This window comes from Amblyomma americanum, chromosome 2 (genome assembly GCF_052857255.1).
Source record: "Amblyomma americanum isolate KBUSLIRL-KWMA chromosome 2, ASM5285725v1, whole genome shotgun sequence".
In the NCBI taxonomy this organism is placed as follows: domain Eukaryota; kingdom Metazoa; phylum Arthropoda; class Arachnida; order Ixodida; family Ixodidae; genus Amblyomma; species Amblyomma americanum.
Window position 1 is genome coordinate 14,031,296 of NC_135498.1, and position 15,846 is coordinate 14,047,141.

General features: G+C 47.4%; 1 protein-coding gene across 1 annotated transcript in view; it reads left to right on the forward strand.

Annotated features, from left to right (window-relative positions):
* LOC144119546 (Na(+)/citrate cotransporter-like) overlaps positions 1-15,846 on the forward strand; it is a 45,493-nt gene that overhangs the window by 19,591 nt on the left and 10,056 nt on the right. Inside the window, exons 5-9 of the mRNA XM_077652129.1 lie at positions 864-1,003; positions 4,736-4,826; positions 6,455-6,586; positions 12,662-12,781; positions 15,397-15,483. Coding sequence (XP_077508255.1) covers positions 864-1,003; positions 4,736-4,826; positions 6,455-6,586; positions 12,662-12,781; positions 15,397-15,483 — 570 coding nt within the window. The remainder of the gene's footprint in view (positions 1-863; positions 1,004-4,735; positions 4,827-6,454; positions 6,587-12,661; positions 12,782-15,396; positions 15,484-15,846) is intronic.

Genomic DNA, 15,846 nt, shown 5'->3' on the forward strand with positions numbered 1-15,846 from the left:
CCATGGACACTAGGTATACTACACCATGCTATTGTCGTTAGGCTTTACTGCGGCAGTTGTTTCGAATGTGCATAGCCCATAGCTGCGTGGATGACTTTTTTTTTTATTCAGAAGTGCTGTTTTAACGCGACAGCGCTATAGGGGTTCCGTTCAGCGAAAATCTGAGAAAAGCTACCTAGATGGGCAACGTAACGTGACCTAGTGACGTCACCACAACCTCCCCACCGGATTATGAGCAAACTGCCCACCGTGGCAGGTGGCAGTTAATTAAATGATTGGTCGCGAGAGGTCGCTCGCGGACAGCAACAAGCCCCACCGGTGGCTGTGTTTGGAACAGCCACCTGCCAGGGGAGTGTCGAATCGCTTAACAACTGCACTACTACACCAGGAGTGGTATGAGGACTCCCCGTAATCCATGATTGTAAAGTAGAGTATGACCGTGTCTACGAAGTGATACGCAAAGAGGAACCCCGGCCGCTGCCATATACGCTAACGCGTTATACCCTCAAGGCGGGGCTAAACTGTCCGCTCAAGTTTTAGATCCTGCACTTGTAACAGATGATACGGTAAGTCTCGATCAGGCCAAAATGCGCAGTTAATGGTTTATCAACAACCTGCACAGTACTTTTCCGGCTCTACAAGTGTCATAAATAAAAATCGCTACTTAAATAAATGTAAACTAAGTAAAGAACCATTGAAAGCTGGGAATACTTTAGAGTGGTTTACGGCGCTCTTTCGAGTTGCCCTTCACTCGAGAGAGTGCGGATTGGCGTGTTTTTGCCGTGGCAGGGAAGTGTGCGGGTGTTATTGTTTTTCTCCTAATGGCGAAATGATTCACTCGAGAATGAAATTGTCACTTCCAGCCTCTTGCTCGTGTTCATGGTAAGCACGGCGCTGCTATCGATGTGTCTTCCCAACACGGCGTCGACAGCTGTCGTGGCTCCCGTGGTGATTGCGGTGATCGAGCAGATGCGCTGCCAGACCAGACTCAAGAGGGATCTGAGTGAGTTCCCCTTAATTAAGCGTCCATTACTTTCTTCGCAGTTGACGAGTTGCTTGCGACGTTCGTCTCGATGTAAGGCCGTCATTTTGAGGCCTCCCTACCGCGGAGAGCGTTAGCTCTGCTTACAACGTTAGAAAGCGTTAGCTCTGCTTACAACGTTAGAAAGCGTTAGCTCTGCTTACAACGTTTGCAAACAAATCTGGTATACAAGCCGGATGAAGATCTTTTTCTAGCTCATGCTTCAGCGCAATTTCGCAATGAGATTTCGGCAGTATCAAAATGTTATGGCCATAAAGTTACTTAAAGCTGACTGGTTTATGGTTTATGGGTATTTAACGTCCCAAAGCGACTCAGGCTATGAGGGACGTCGTAGTTTTAAGGCTCCGGAAATTTCGACCACCCGGGGTTCATTATCGTGGCGGTCGCATATTCGACTGCCACGGCCGGGATTGAACGCGCGTATTTCGGGTCAGCAGCCGAGCACCGTAACCATTGAGCCACCGCGGAGAACTACTTAAAGCTTGAATAATGCTTCGAATTGGACACGTTGGTGCATGCTTAGAAATAATGACAGCAGCAGAAAAATGAGTCAACAGACGGAGAGCAGACAAGTGGTGGTGGTGGTGAAAGACTTTTATTGAATAGGAAATAGTACTCACAGGGAGGTATGATTGGAACGACCCTTAAGGGGCCGGCCCTCACAAACACTAGGTGGGGTCCCTAGCACGGGACCCCAGTGGCATAAGCCGCTGCCCGGGCACGCTCAACCAAGGCCTTTTGAGCCTGTAGGTCAGAGCAGCCGAGCAGGGTCGCCTCCCAGTCCTCCCGAGTGGGGTATATAGCAGACAAGGACGGGTGCTGTCTGTTGTGCTCCTTTTACGTTGTTGTCATTATAACCTAAAGCTGGTCTCAGATGTCGTGGAGTTGAGGCAAATAACCTTTTACTGAGACAGTACCCAATTTTGCGCGTAGTCAGCCATTTTGTAATGAAATATCAGCACCCACTTCTAGATTTACGAAGTCTGAATTTCAAACAAAACAATTTGCGGGTCAGAACATTACAGCAATATGTACAAGCTGCTTGTAGCACCACCCCGTCGCTGACACGCTTAGGGGAGAGATGGAAAAACGTAGCAGGAGGCAAAAGGGGACATTTTGTTGCTTAGCGCCTCTTACCTTCTGAACGAGCAAGCAAATTAACTTGATATTTGGATGCTCTGATTACCCACATGTCCACTACAAGTGCCTTTAAGGTTGACCAGATTAGTTGCACCTAGGGAGAGAAAAAAATTTCGAATTGAGCCACTGTGCGCAAAAAATCACCCAAAAGGGGGAAAATTCTGCGCGTCACATTTTTTTTCAGAACTGTGCAGTTCAGTCTGCCTGGCATCCAAGATTACCGTCGCTGTTCAGGTATAACTAGTAATTGGTCTTATCGTATGTAAAGTGCAAGAATTTTTGAGCACTGGGTAATTATGAGAGAATTATTTTAAGAGCAGGCTACGTGTGAAGCAAAACAGTGTGCTATGATGTTCTGCAGGAACTAATGCCAGCGTAATAGCTTTACTACTTGTTCTAAAGCTTTGCCTATGTTATACCGCTCGATAGGATATATCCTAGAGAGCGGTAGAACATGGGCAGAGCTTTAGAACAAGCAGTAAAGCTATTACGCTGACTAGTCGGCATTTATTTATTTTTTTAGTTTTGTACGTTTCTGAACTTACAAAACGAAAAAAGAAATGAGTGCCGACTAGCGCGCAGAAATAATGAAGAAAGTTCTGGAAAGACGCAGGCAGGGCCAGTGCTATACGGTAAAGAATTTTTCTGTTTCTTAAGGCGCCACCTTGCAACACTGAAGAAAATGAGAGAATAGTTAACATAGAAACTATATCAAACACCTTGCTAACTTCAGCGTCGCGCTCTGCCCGAAGGACATGAACAGCTTTTTGAGAATACATTCTGAAAATGGAGCAAGTGCTGCTCCGTCTCGCCTGTACAATCACACTCACCACCTCGTTTTCACGCTCTACAGATCAAACTAAACAGCATTTCCATTAAACACGGCTGAGTTAAAGAGCAACAACAGTGACACTAAAAGAGAAAAGCCGCCGCAGTGGCCCAGTGGTTACGGCGCTCGCCTGCTGACCCGAAAGACGCGGGTTCGACCCCGGTCGCGGCGGTCGAATTTCGATGGAGGCGAAATTCTAGAGGCCCGTGTACTGCGCAATGTCAGTGCACGTTAAAGAAGCCCAGGCGGTGGAAATTATCTGGAGCCCTTCACTACGGCGTCCCTCATAGCCCGAGTTGATTTGGGACGTTAAACCCCCATAAACCAAACCTCATGAGCTACAACAGAAGAAGCTGCGAAGAATGAAGGAAATTCAAAATTTCACGTAACCAGGCTTCACGCAGAGCCCGGCGGCGGAAGCACGTGCACTTTAGTGGGCCGTGGAACAAAGCAATACCGGGTTCGTTCTGAGTACAATGTCTTGAATTCGAACAGGTTCTCAAAGATTGTTTACGTGTCCGTAAAGTCAGCTTTGTGTCCATTCTTCGCAAGGATGAGTGATATGTATATTTTGGAAGGGCGTCTCATTTTGCACCATGCACTGTCTCACTTTTCCTCATGGGGTTGGACAAAATGCGACATTTTGAATTTTTAAGCTTCACAGAATTTCACTATGTTGCTATTCAGTAGTACTTTCTATAATTAGCGTGGGACCAGGATGATGGGAATAACTCAACATATTTGTTTTTTTTATATATCTATGAATATAAAATAATGCCGACGATCTGCAAATTTGTGTCGCGTTTTGCCCAGCTCTCCCCTACATATGGTGACTGCTCAGTGTGTGTTGGTACTAACTTCGGCACTGGCATGTTGCGTTGCCCAGAACTGTTTCGAGCTCTGCAGGACAGCAGTTTCTATTGATGCCGTATTGTTTGTTCTTAAAGCACGTCGTCTTTAGCTAAGTCGAGTTATTTACCGGCTCTTTAGTCATTAACTGCACAACGTACTCTCGTGAGTAAAACAGACAGCAGTTAGATAACAGTACAAATAGAGAACATGCTGAAAGGCGCTGGAAATAATTACTGAGAAAATAATTAATTAGGCGAATGTAGGAGACAACGACATCCAAAGATATTAATGACCTGTACATAGAAATCGATGTGGGTTAATCCGCAAGCGATGCCTTGAGAAAATTAGAAGGCATTTCGTTCTGCCACGAATGGGCTGTGACTGCTAGTTATGAATATCCATGGTGGACAGCACGATGAAGATGTGTCAAAAGACACATAAGAACTCAAGCAGACCTTTCTATGGTTCGGTTCTAAGCCTAAAACTTTGAACCTTTCCGGTCCTATTTTTTTTTTATCAATCTCATGAGTGTTTCTATTCAGCACTGCTGTCACACGTGCATGATAAATAATGTTGAAATATAGCCTCTCTCCCTCCAGAATGAAAATGCAACTTTTATTTAAGAAGGCGCATTTGCAGATCCTCATTAAAGTGAGCTCCTTTTCGGCAAGGTGCATTATATTTCGTGCTGTGCCGGCAAATTTTTTTCGTCTTGCATATAACAGGCGAAGGTAGAATGTTTTCCGCGAATGTTGGTAACACAAGAGGTACAGCAGCAAGGTAAAAGGGTATTGCACTCACTGAATCACACACGTTTCTGAAAGCAAGCACGTTATTTTTCGATAACGTTGAATGCCTTCGCTCCTGCGCAGGCATCGCTTCGGCCGCTGCAGCCGGCTCACCGCGGCACGTCGCCGATGTCTACAAGAGAGCTCAAGAAAGAATGATGGCCAGTTTGGTCGGGTAAATGTCTTTAGTAATATCTTGCTTTCGGGTATACAGTATTGTGCGTTTTTATCGTGAACACTTGAATAAATTTCCCCGCTCAACCGCTGGCTCATTTGCCGCCGTGAAACTGCACACAGAGCTTGCGTATTATGGTAACTTTTGTATCGTAGCAAGTTTGACAACGGTACTTACTTAGTTTAGCCGTGCATGATGCGAAAACATAATCGTCTACGTAGAGACCGGCAACCAAAACCCGCAAACGACGCTTTTTCGCTGAAGGGCGGCCGTGGCGCCATCTGTTTTCAGCAGTGGAAAGCGTCACAACAAGGCCGCCGAGGCGAGCGTTGCAAGAAGCGCGGGCCCTTTGAATATGCCGTTCCGACCGTTTCGTCTGCTTCAACTGAAGCGCTTACAACATTTTCGGCTAACTGAGAGGAGAAAAAGTCAGAACAGCTGATTTAACGAGGCTTTACCTTTCAAAGAATATTGTTTACAATGCTCGCCTCGGCGTCCTTGTCGTGACGCTTTCCACTGCCGAAAACAGATGGCGCCACTGCCGCCCTTCAGCGAAAAAGCGTTGTCTGCGGGTTTTGGTTGCCGGTCTCTACGTAGACGATTATGTTTTCGCATCATGCACGGCTCAACAAAGTAAGTACCGTTGTCAAACTTGCTACGATACAAAAGTTACCATAATACGCAAGCTCTGTGTGCAGTTTCACGGCAAATGAGCCAGCGGTTGAGGCGGGGAAATTTATTCAAGTGTTCACGATAAAAACGCACAACCCTGTATGCTTCGCAGTCGAAACGACTACGGTGAAACAGGAATAGGGTCAATGAAGGCTTAGAAAAACACTCAGGAGAATTGCCTGTCAAGTAAAATGCAACTCGTTAATTCGAACTTGCTTAATTTGAACTTCCGCTTAATTAAGAACAGTTGAGACTGCCATAGAAAACTAATGGGGAACGTTAACGCTTTTGACGATAGCAAAAACGTGAATAGAAAAAAATAACAAAACTGCCGCCGCACGATCTGCGGACATATTGATTGTTATAGTGAAATCTTACATAATATGAAAAAATTGCGTTCATAAACAGTTTCCCGCTCAAAAATGCTTTTGTCCAGAATTGCTGGGTAAGATTAAGCTTCAGTGTTAACCGCTATGCGAGAAAGCTGAATGCTTGTTTAATGCGTTTGTTTGTGTGCTGGAGTTCTAGAAAAACGATGCATGTCTCATGAAATGCGGCGGCGCAAAGCTGTACAATGAGGATTGCCCTTTCTTTATTTAGGCAGTCATCAGGAATAAAACAGACATAACAGAAGAATTTCGCATCACGAACAATATAGTAAAAAAGCACGACCGGATGAGCGTTGCATTTCCAATTGGTATTTTATGGAAAAAACCAAAGCTTCAGTACAGTCCCAGAATTTCTTTCGTGGAAATCAATCTCAGTTTTCAAAAAAAAAATGCCAATTCGTTATCATGTAGAATCAATGACGGTATGTTGACATATTGATGCCTGCTACTCTTTTACCGACATGCCTCTGATTTTTCTTTCTACCTGATCTTCTACCTGATGCGAAGAGGCCTTCAGCGCGCTATTCTGAAGTAGTACCATTGCTTTTCTTTTGCCCCAAACGGCAGGATGAGCGAAGAATCCTTGAAGGACTTACGCCGGGAGCTGATGGTGTCCGTGGCGTACGCTTCCAGCATTGGAGGCATGGGTACCATCATGGGAACGCCGCCCAACATCATACTGAGGAAGCTGTACAGAAGGTACGACTATGTTCCGCGAGGAACCAAGTGTTTTGTTCGTTTTATAACTCACATGGCCTCGATCGGAAAATGACCCAGTGTAACCACGTCGACGTGCTTCTAGATTCTCTATTTTGTAGTGTGTACCTCATTTCGCCATTACAGGCGTTCAAAATCTCTGGCTGCCAGCTGGGCAGCGCTACCGTACTTACCCTTAGTGGTTATTGTTGTGGTTATAACTGTGGTTAGCACAAGCGTGCTAACCATTTATATCAGCAAACAAGATAATGCCGCGAATATTTGCAGTGTTTATTCGTTTTTGAAATCTGCCGCGACACCACCTTATCGCTTTGTTTGCGACGCAAGACGCGACTAGATTTATCTCGATTGATCGCAGCCAGGCAAAGCTGATTATACGTCGTTCCGGAATGTTCTAGTAACTTTGCGCCCTTTATCTCGAATGTTCGCTATCAGCTTTAAATTGAGCACGGCCGACAGCGGCGGGCATTCTGTTCGACGACCGCCGAGCACGCTTGTCGCTTCGCCGCCGCCGAGTGATTCAGTCCATTTTGGGTGCAAGTCAGCCCAATAAACAGTTCTTTTAGAAGACCCCTTTCGTCCGCCTGACCAAGAGAACTCGCCCATTTTCGACATCAACCCAGCCCTGCACCGGAACAGACAAGACCAGATCCGCAATCTGCTTCAAAACTACAGTGAGTGCTTTTCGACATCGCCGAAGGTGCGACAGACCCCAATTGCCAAGCATCGCATTATAACGGATCAACACGTCCGACCTCTCCGTCAAAGCCCCTACCGTGTGTCTCCGCGAGAACGACAAGCCATCCGGGACCAAGTCGAAGAAATGCTTCGCGACGACGTCATCCAGCCTTCAAACAGCCCATGGGCGGCACCGGTTGTTCTAGTGAGAAAGAAAGACGGCGCACTTCGATTCTGCGTGGATTACCGCCGCTTGAACAACATAACAAAGAAGGACGTCTACCCCCTCCCCTGCATCGACGACACACTGGACCGCCTCTGCAACGCCAAATATTTCTCATCGATGGACCTCAAGAGCGGCTACTGGCAAATTGAGGTCGACGAAAGAGATCGCGAGAAGACAGCATTCATAACTCCGGATGGGCTGTTTGAGTTCAAGGTGATGCCATTTGGTCTCTGTTCCGCACCAGCGACGTTTCAGCGAGTAATGGATACAGTGCTGGCAGGCCTGAAGTGGCAGATTTGTCTGGTATATTTAGATGACGTCGTTGTCTTCGCCTCGAACTTTGAAGAGCACCTCAAAAGACTTCGAACAGTACTAGACGCAATCAAGTCGTCTGGCCTAAACTTGAAAGCAGAGAAATGCCACTTTGCCTACGAAGAGCTGCTGTTTCTAGGCCACATCGTTAGCAAGGAAGGAGTACGCCCAGACCCGCAGAAAACAGCTGCTATTGAACAGTTTCAACCGCCGGCCGATAAGAAAGCAGTGCGCAGATTTCTCGGACTATGCGCATATTACCGACGATTTGTGAAAAACTTTTCGCGCATCGCCGAGCCCCTGACCCAACTGACGAAGGCAGACGTGCCGTTTAAATGGGAAGCGCCGCAAGCAGAAGCCTTCAGGGAACTTCAGCGTCGTTTACAGTCCCCACCGATCCTTGCGCATTTTGATGAAAACGCCGATACTGAAGTTCATACCGACGCAAGCAGCGTGGGAGCGTGGGACTAGGCGCCGTTCTCGTTCAAAAAAGTGACGGGCTGGAGAAGGTCATCGCATACGCTAGCCGTTCCCTTTCCAAGGCCGAGGCTAACTATTCGACCACTGAGGAGTGCCTTGCCATCATCTGGGCTACGTCGAAATTCCGCCCCTACCTCTACGGACGGCCGTTCAAGGTGGTCAGCGACCACCACGCGCTCTGCTGGCTTGCCAATTTGAAGGATCCCTCAGGCCGACTCGCTCGATGGAGTCTGCGTCTCCAGGAGTTTGACGTCACCGTCGTTTACAAGTCCGGACGCAAGCACACTGACGCCGATTGCCTCTCACGAGCCCCTGTAGATGCACCGTCGCTGGACGACGATGAGGACGCCTTCCTGGGACCCATCAGCGCAAGCTCTTTTGCTCAGCAGCAACGCTCGGACCCCAACCTAAAAGGCCTCATCGAGTACCTGGAAGGCAAGGTTTCTTCACCCCCCGCTTCATTCAAGCGAGGACTGTCTTCTTTCTGTGTGCAGAATGAGGTCTTTTTGAAGAACTTTACAGCGAACAAAACAGCCTACCTCCTTGTTGTACCTACTTGTCTCCGCGAAGAAGTTCTCTAGGCTTCACACGACGAGCCGACAGCTGGACATCTCGGGTTTACTCGCACCCTCGGCCGCATTCAAGACAAGTATTACTGGCCACGACTGTCTGCCGATGTCGCACACTATGTGAAAACATGCCGAGATTGTCAGCGACGAAAGACTCCTCCCACACGACCAGCAGGATTTCTGAGCCCCATTGAACCTCCCTCAAGACCCTTTCAGCAGATTGGCATGGACTTGCTTGGCCCTTTTCCAACGTCAACATCTGGAAATAAGTGGATCATCATAGCGACCGACTACCTGACCCGCTACGCCGAGGCGAAAGCCCTACCGAACGGAACAGCAGCAGAAGTGGCCAAATTTTTCGTGGAGTGCATTCTTCTTCGACACGGCGCCCCCGATGTGCTCAGCTCATCACGGACAGAGGAACAGCATTTACGGCGGAACTAACGCAAGCCATCCTGCGCTACAGCCAAACCAGCCACCGGAGGACAACTGCATACCATCCGCAGACCAACGGACTGACCGAGCGCCTGAACAAAACCATCGCCGATATGCTCGCTATGTATGTCGATGCCGAACATAAAACCTGGGATGTCATCCTGCCTTACGTCGTCTTCGCCTACAACACCGCAGTGCAGGAGACCACCCAGATGACGCCTTTTAGGCTTGTCCATGGCAGGGATGCCACGACCACGCTAGACGCCATGCTGCCCAACGTTACAGAAGAAGAGAACGTCGACGTTGCCGCCTACCTTCAACGCGCAGAAGAAGCTCGAAGGCTTGCCCGATTACGGATCAAAGATCAGCAGCGGTCCGACGCCAGACGCTACAACCTACGAAGACGCAACGCGGAATACAAGCCAGGAGACCAAGTCTGGGTATGGACGCCCATTCGCCGCCGTGGATTGAGTGAAAAGCTTTTGCGCCGCTATTTCGGCCCGTACAAGGTTCTTCGTCGGCAGGGTGAACTGGATTATGAAGTCATCCCTGACGCAATGACTGCATCCCAGCGACGCCGCGTACGACCAGAAGTTTTCCATGCAGTCCGTCTGAAGCCGTATTATGCGCGCTAAAGGCCGCTGCATTTCCATGCTCTATTTTCGCAAGATCCGTTTTTTTTCCCTTACTAGTCGCATTATTTGTTTTAATGCATCGGGTCGATGCTTCTTTGAGAGGTGAGTAATGCCGCGAATATTTGCATTGTTTATTCGTTTTTCAAATCTGCCGCGACACCACCTTATCGCTTTGTTTGCGACGCAAGACGCGACTAGATTTATATCGATTGATCGCAGCCAGGCAAAGCTGATTCTACGTTGTTCCGGAATGTTCTAGTAACTTTGCGCCCTTTATCTCGAATGTTCGCTATCAGCTTTAAATTGAGCACGGCCGACAGCGGCGGGCATTCTGTTCGACGACCGCCGAGCACGCTTGTCGCTTCGCCGCCGCCGAGTGATTCAGTCCATTTTGGGTGCAAGTAAGACCAATAAACAGTTCTTTTAGAAGACCCCTTTCGTCCGTCTTCATCGCTGCTTCGACTGCCGTCACCACTACGTGACAATATCAAATAGAAAACAAAATAAATTGATAAGAAAGAATTAAACATAACACCCGCAACCTCGCGCAAACAGGAGTTTGGTTCAACTAATATTGGTGCTTTAGTTTTGATAAGAAGGATTTTAGTCAGGCATTCCACAACATCAGAAGGCAGAGCGTTCCACTGGAGGACAGTTGTAGAAAAAAAAAATTGAAGCCTTCTGTCCTGCACATGTATTCTTTTATTTCATAATTTTTATGAGTACTCGCACCAACTATTGTGATCAGAGATTATGTACGCAAATAACACATTTATTGAATCAATGTCCAGCGATCTTTGAATTATTATCGATCTACCCATCACTGCATAAGATAAAGAAAACACTAAAACATATGTACCTAACGGAATAACAAGTGACACAATTTCGTTTGTGTCGTGCATGATATTTTGATATGTCGCTCTTATGTACGTGGAAAAAGTATTCGGGAATCTGTTCTATTTTCAGATTTGCCCTTTTAATCTCTCCCATATGCAGAAGCATGCACACAGTTCTCAGGGTTTTCCATTTGTTTTCTTTGTGTGCTTGCAGACATACTGGTTGTTGTACGATGTACTGTTCTGCAAATGTGTTCGGATATGCCTATAGTGGTTGCCATTGCTGTTAAGTGTGGGATGGCCTCGTCAGGCGAAAATGCCTTTAGCCTTCTCACCCGGGACAAATTTTGTACATTTTTTGTCCTAAATAAATTCTTTTTCTACTACTACTACTACTACTACTACTTCGCCGTTTAACAGGCTCAACGTAGATGTTGCTTTAAATACCGAGTATACTATTGTATATTAGATGCACACATTTTATTCGCTCATATATATGAACAACAATATACAGGGCCACATTCACACACACATTCACACTAATAAATAAACATAAACTGCTTGCGCACCGGTGTCCCGACGCTGTTCAGCACGCTCAGCGGTCACTGTCAGTATGCACGCACTCACGTGTACTTGTGCGCACCTACCATTGCGCATGCGCAGCAGGTAGCCGGTGATTAGATAGTGATCTATGTTAATCCTCCTCAGCAAAGCTAAAGCTGTCTTGGATCAGAACGCGTCGTATGCAGCAACTATGCAGTCAAATGCGTGCAATATTCCCCGCGACATGTCATTCGGCTCACTTCCGGTCACGTGTATGTTGTAAACACCGACGAGTGTTTGAAAGGGAAGGCGATTGGGTCCAGCTGCGAAGTAGTTTGGTGGTTGGTGGTCGCAATAAACGTTACAGAATTGATATTCAACATAAATACGATTAATACCTAACGCTTAATTTCGCATCTCTGAATTGTAACCGAGCTGCTAGTTTTTTTTTTAAAGCCAGCAATATTTTCAGCAGCCATCTTAGCTCAGTCGCGGTGTATTTGACACCAATAGTAATGCTGAAATTTCTATTCTGATGGCACCCAACGCGAAAGGCTTTACTGATGCTTATTCCATGAAAGCACACCTGGAATGGAGTCCTGGTGGATCGAGCAAATAGATGCGGGTTTGATTGTATCGAAATGTGAGATTATCCTGTGAAGAAGAGCATTTAAGCTTTCATCTGAATGCAACGTCTTTAAATACCATCACCTAATCGCAACGTAACGCCATTCAACCATTTAGTAGAAGGGTAGATCTAGATGCACAAATACATAGCGCTATGAAGTGCGCCATAGTGGCGAGCTATAGTCGGATACAACTCAAGAACGCAACGATTGTCCCCGTCAAAGGACCCGCTTCCAGCCAATGGCAGGGCCGATTTCGAAGATCTTGCTAATGTGACAAAGCAGGGAGGGTAAGATGAAAAGGGATAATCCCTTTCTTCTATGGAAGGGGATAGGCCCCTCTCTGCATTGCGGCGCCGCTCCCTGCATTGTCATGCTAGCAGGGTCATGAGGGATGCCGACGCCGTTGGCTGGAAGGGGGTCCATTGAAGGGAAAAAACCGCTGCGTTCTTGAGTTGTATCCTACTATAGGTAAAAAGTAAACCACGAAAGGTTTATTAACGTGCGCCTTGGTTAACACAGACGCTTTTGCTATTCGTTTCCGTCGACGTACGGGCACCGTTACGGGAGTCCTATCCACGGACTCATCCTCATGAGCAGGATGTCATAGTCACTGAGCCCCAGCGGCGGGATGATGCAGCGAGCGAACACTGCTACTCACCGGCCTTCTTCATTTCTTACTGGGTGAGTTACCGGGAGTGTTTCCTTTACTCACAGGAGATTTCCCAGCGCTCCCCGCTTAGAGACAGGGACGTGGATGTTAACCAACGTGCCCATGGTGGTGATCTGCTTGCTCGCTGCCTGGGCCTCCTGCCGTTGGCGCCTAAGACATATACAGTAAGTAGTTTTATTCACCACCATCATTACCAATCACTAAGCTGAGCCCACTGTATGTCAGGGATGTCACCCAATATCACTGCGAACTAGTGCTAGCTAGAATCAGTCGCGCTCACGTTACTCCAGCAATCTTCTGAAGCCCGTCGCTCTAAGTGGCCCTTGGTTCCTTTCTTTCTGCGCTTCTCCTTCATAATGTTCAGTCACCAACTCGGCCAATAACGTACCTTAATGCGGTAGCGTTAATGAGTTAATGCCGTATATGCGGAATTGGTCAGTCTGTACTTTGCATTCATAGATCCTTGCAAGTCCTCATACCCCTCCTGGCGCAGTGGTGCAGTGGTTAAGTGGTTCTTACTGCCCTGCGATGGCAGGTGCTGCCACCGGTGGGGCATGTGCGACCTAGGCTGCCATTCCCGAGCAACCTGTCGCGACCAGTCATTAATTTACCAGCCACCTACCACGGTGGTCGCTTTGTTCACGATCAGGTGGACGGGTTGTGATGACGCCACCAGGTCACGTGACCTAGGTGGCCCATCTGCCTCTTTAGGGACTTTTTCTTGGATATTTCGCTCACGGTCAACGACGCCGGTGCCGACGACGTCTTTTCTGCGACACAGGCTCCCTAACGTAATTGCATTAAATAGCTTATTTAATTACAACGCGTAGTTAATTCATGCCCGGTTCCCAGAAAATCCGGTAGGTGGCGAAAGCTGCTCCAGCGACGGAGCGAAGAAACTATGGGACGCTTAAGTCGCCTAAAGACTGAAATACAAGAGCATTATACACAGTTGTGGCGGCTTCTTTTGAAATTTTTGCGTGTGTTTGCGTCAGTTCATTTGCAATAGTCGGTTCATCAGCCACGATATTCTTACTCCTAGTTACAATAGCAGGTATCCGCTATGCTATGACAGACAGGTCCTCATGACTCCGCAAGTTCACGTCACCTCTCTCGACCAATAATTAAATTGTCACCTGCCACGGTGAGAAGGTCGGTAATAATCCAGCGGCGAGGTTCCCACCTGCCACGGTAGGCAGGCTGTGACGACGTAACAAGGGCACGTGACCTCTCTCGACCAATCAGCTAATTTTGTGGTATGCGGCGGCGAATTTTGCTCCTGACCAGAACTCTAATTCTACTGAATTAAAAACAACACAGCGAGCAGCATGCTAGTCGGTCGTCCTGCTTCCGAACTATTGGCTGAGTGATACAGTGGCAGAGGCTCTTTACCCGTGCCTTTCGTTCCATAACCAATAAGAGCTGTCGTCGAGTGCAATCCTCTATCATTACCTGCAAAAATGGTCATGAAAAATGGCGATAATCAGGTGAAGCATGCGCGAGGGCTCTCTCGTCGGTCGTCAGAAAACAAGAATGCATTTCTGAACTAGAAACGCTGTGGCATTTCTCCCCACTGCGCTTCGCGGACCAGGAGCGGACTCACAGAGCGTAAGCAGGATGTCACGTGACTCCCGGTCAGTGAGCAAAACCGCTCCGATCTCGGCCATCTGAATGCGCCTTAACCTCAACGCCTTCTCTTTTCCCTGCCTCTATTTCTCTAATCAATCAAGCGGTTGCCAGCTGAGCACATTGTATGTACTGCGCATTACCTCCTCCTATATTTAATTACGGGGAAAATATCAACCCAAAATTGTCTATTAAAACAATTGCTTGCGTGTATCGCTAGCATTTCTTTGCTCGCTGCGGATGAAGCACAAATAGAGATACATGTGCCCTCAGGAGCCTTCTAAAGAAAAAAACTGGGTGCTGGCAGGCTATTCATGATTGTTCACAAACTACAGAGGTCGAGGCGCTCGTCTAATGTCGTTCGGCTTGCTAAGTCATGAACAGTTGAAAATGGTGCCTTATGCTGCTATAAGGCCGCGTTTGGGCGAGTTGGCTTTCCATGCTGAACGTAAAAGCGCAAAAAACAAGGACATAGAATAAGACAGACAACACGAGTGCTCGTGTTGTCTGTCTTATTCTATGTCCTTGTTTTTTTATGTTCAGCTGGTGTAAAGGTTCCCTGCGTCTATATTACAGTGAACTCGAATATGTTAAAAAAAAGGTCACATCTTATTAAGTAAATGACGAAGCTCTACGACCCGATGTAGCTGCACAGAGGCGGCCTCTGCTTTTTGGGTTATCCGAAGACAATCTGTGGGCGAAAAAAAACAATAGAATGCAGCTAGTCATTTTCAACTCACGAGTTCATTACCGACTATTCTTCTCTCAAACCGCACAGTTGCTTTCACTCACAAGTTCTGTTTTTTTAAGTGCCCACCGCGTATTGCTAATTTTGCTGCCGTATAGAAATTGAACTGTCTCATGCTCCGTCAACAACTCGCTTGCTGTACCGCAGGGGTGGCCTAGTGGTTGAGCATCCGCCTCCCATGCGGGATGTGCGGGGTTTGACCCCAGTGCCACCGGATAGCCACCGGTGATATAATGGGTATAAGCTTACCCCTGGCCTTGTGCTCGGCTTATCTGGGGTGAAATGCTTGGAAAATGAGTCTTTGACCCCACCTTGAGTAGTCGAAAAATACCTTGTGCCGTGGCGCTATTTGGCCACAGATGCCCTTGCGCCATAAAAATTCATGATCACAATACTTGTTCGCAGGTCCGAACAGGAGGAAGGAACCAGGGCGACGCAGGAGAAGATAAAACGCGAAATTGAGAGGCGTTACCTGGGCCTCGGTCGGATAAGGTAGGATTAACGGCGGTCTATACGCGCTCTGTTTGAAAGGCTATAAAGTCCTCATGTGTGCTTAGTACTCTCGGGCAAAGCGCTAGGCCTTTTCTTGTTTTCTCTTTAGCCTTCACCAGTAAAACTAATACAACTGCCACATAACTTTTCATGCGCAAATCAGTGACAACGAGAGAAAAAAAATGACAGCGCGCCTGCTTACTACAAAGTGCCATAGAAAACTTTTGCTGTCTCAGCCTGTGCTGGCCTGTATCCGGTAGTACACTCTAAGCAGAAAATAACAAAAAAAAAAGAGAGTAAGCTCTCCTCTAGCCCACACAAATGGTGTGCGCTAGAAAACAGCTTGCGCTCTTTTAGTCTCAT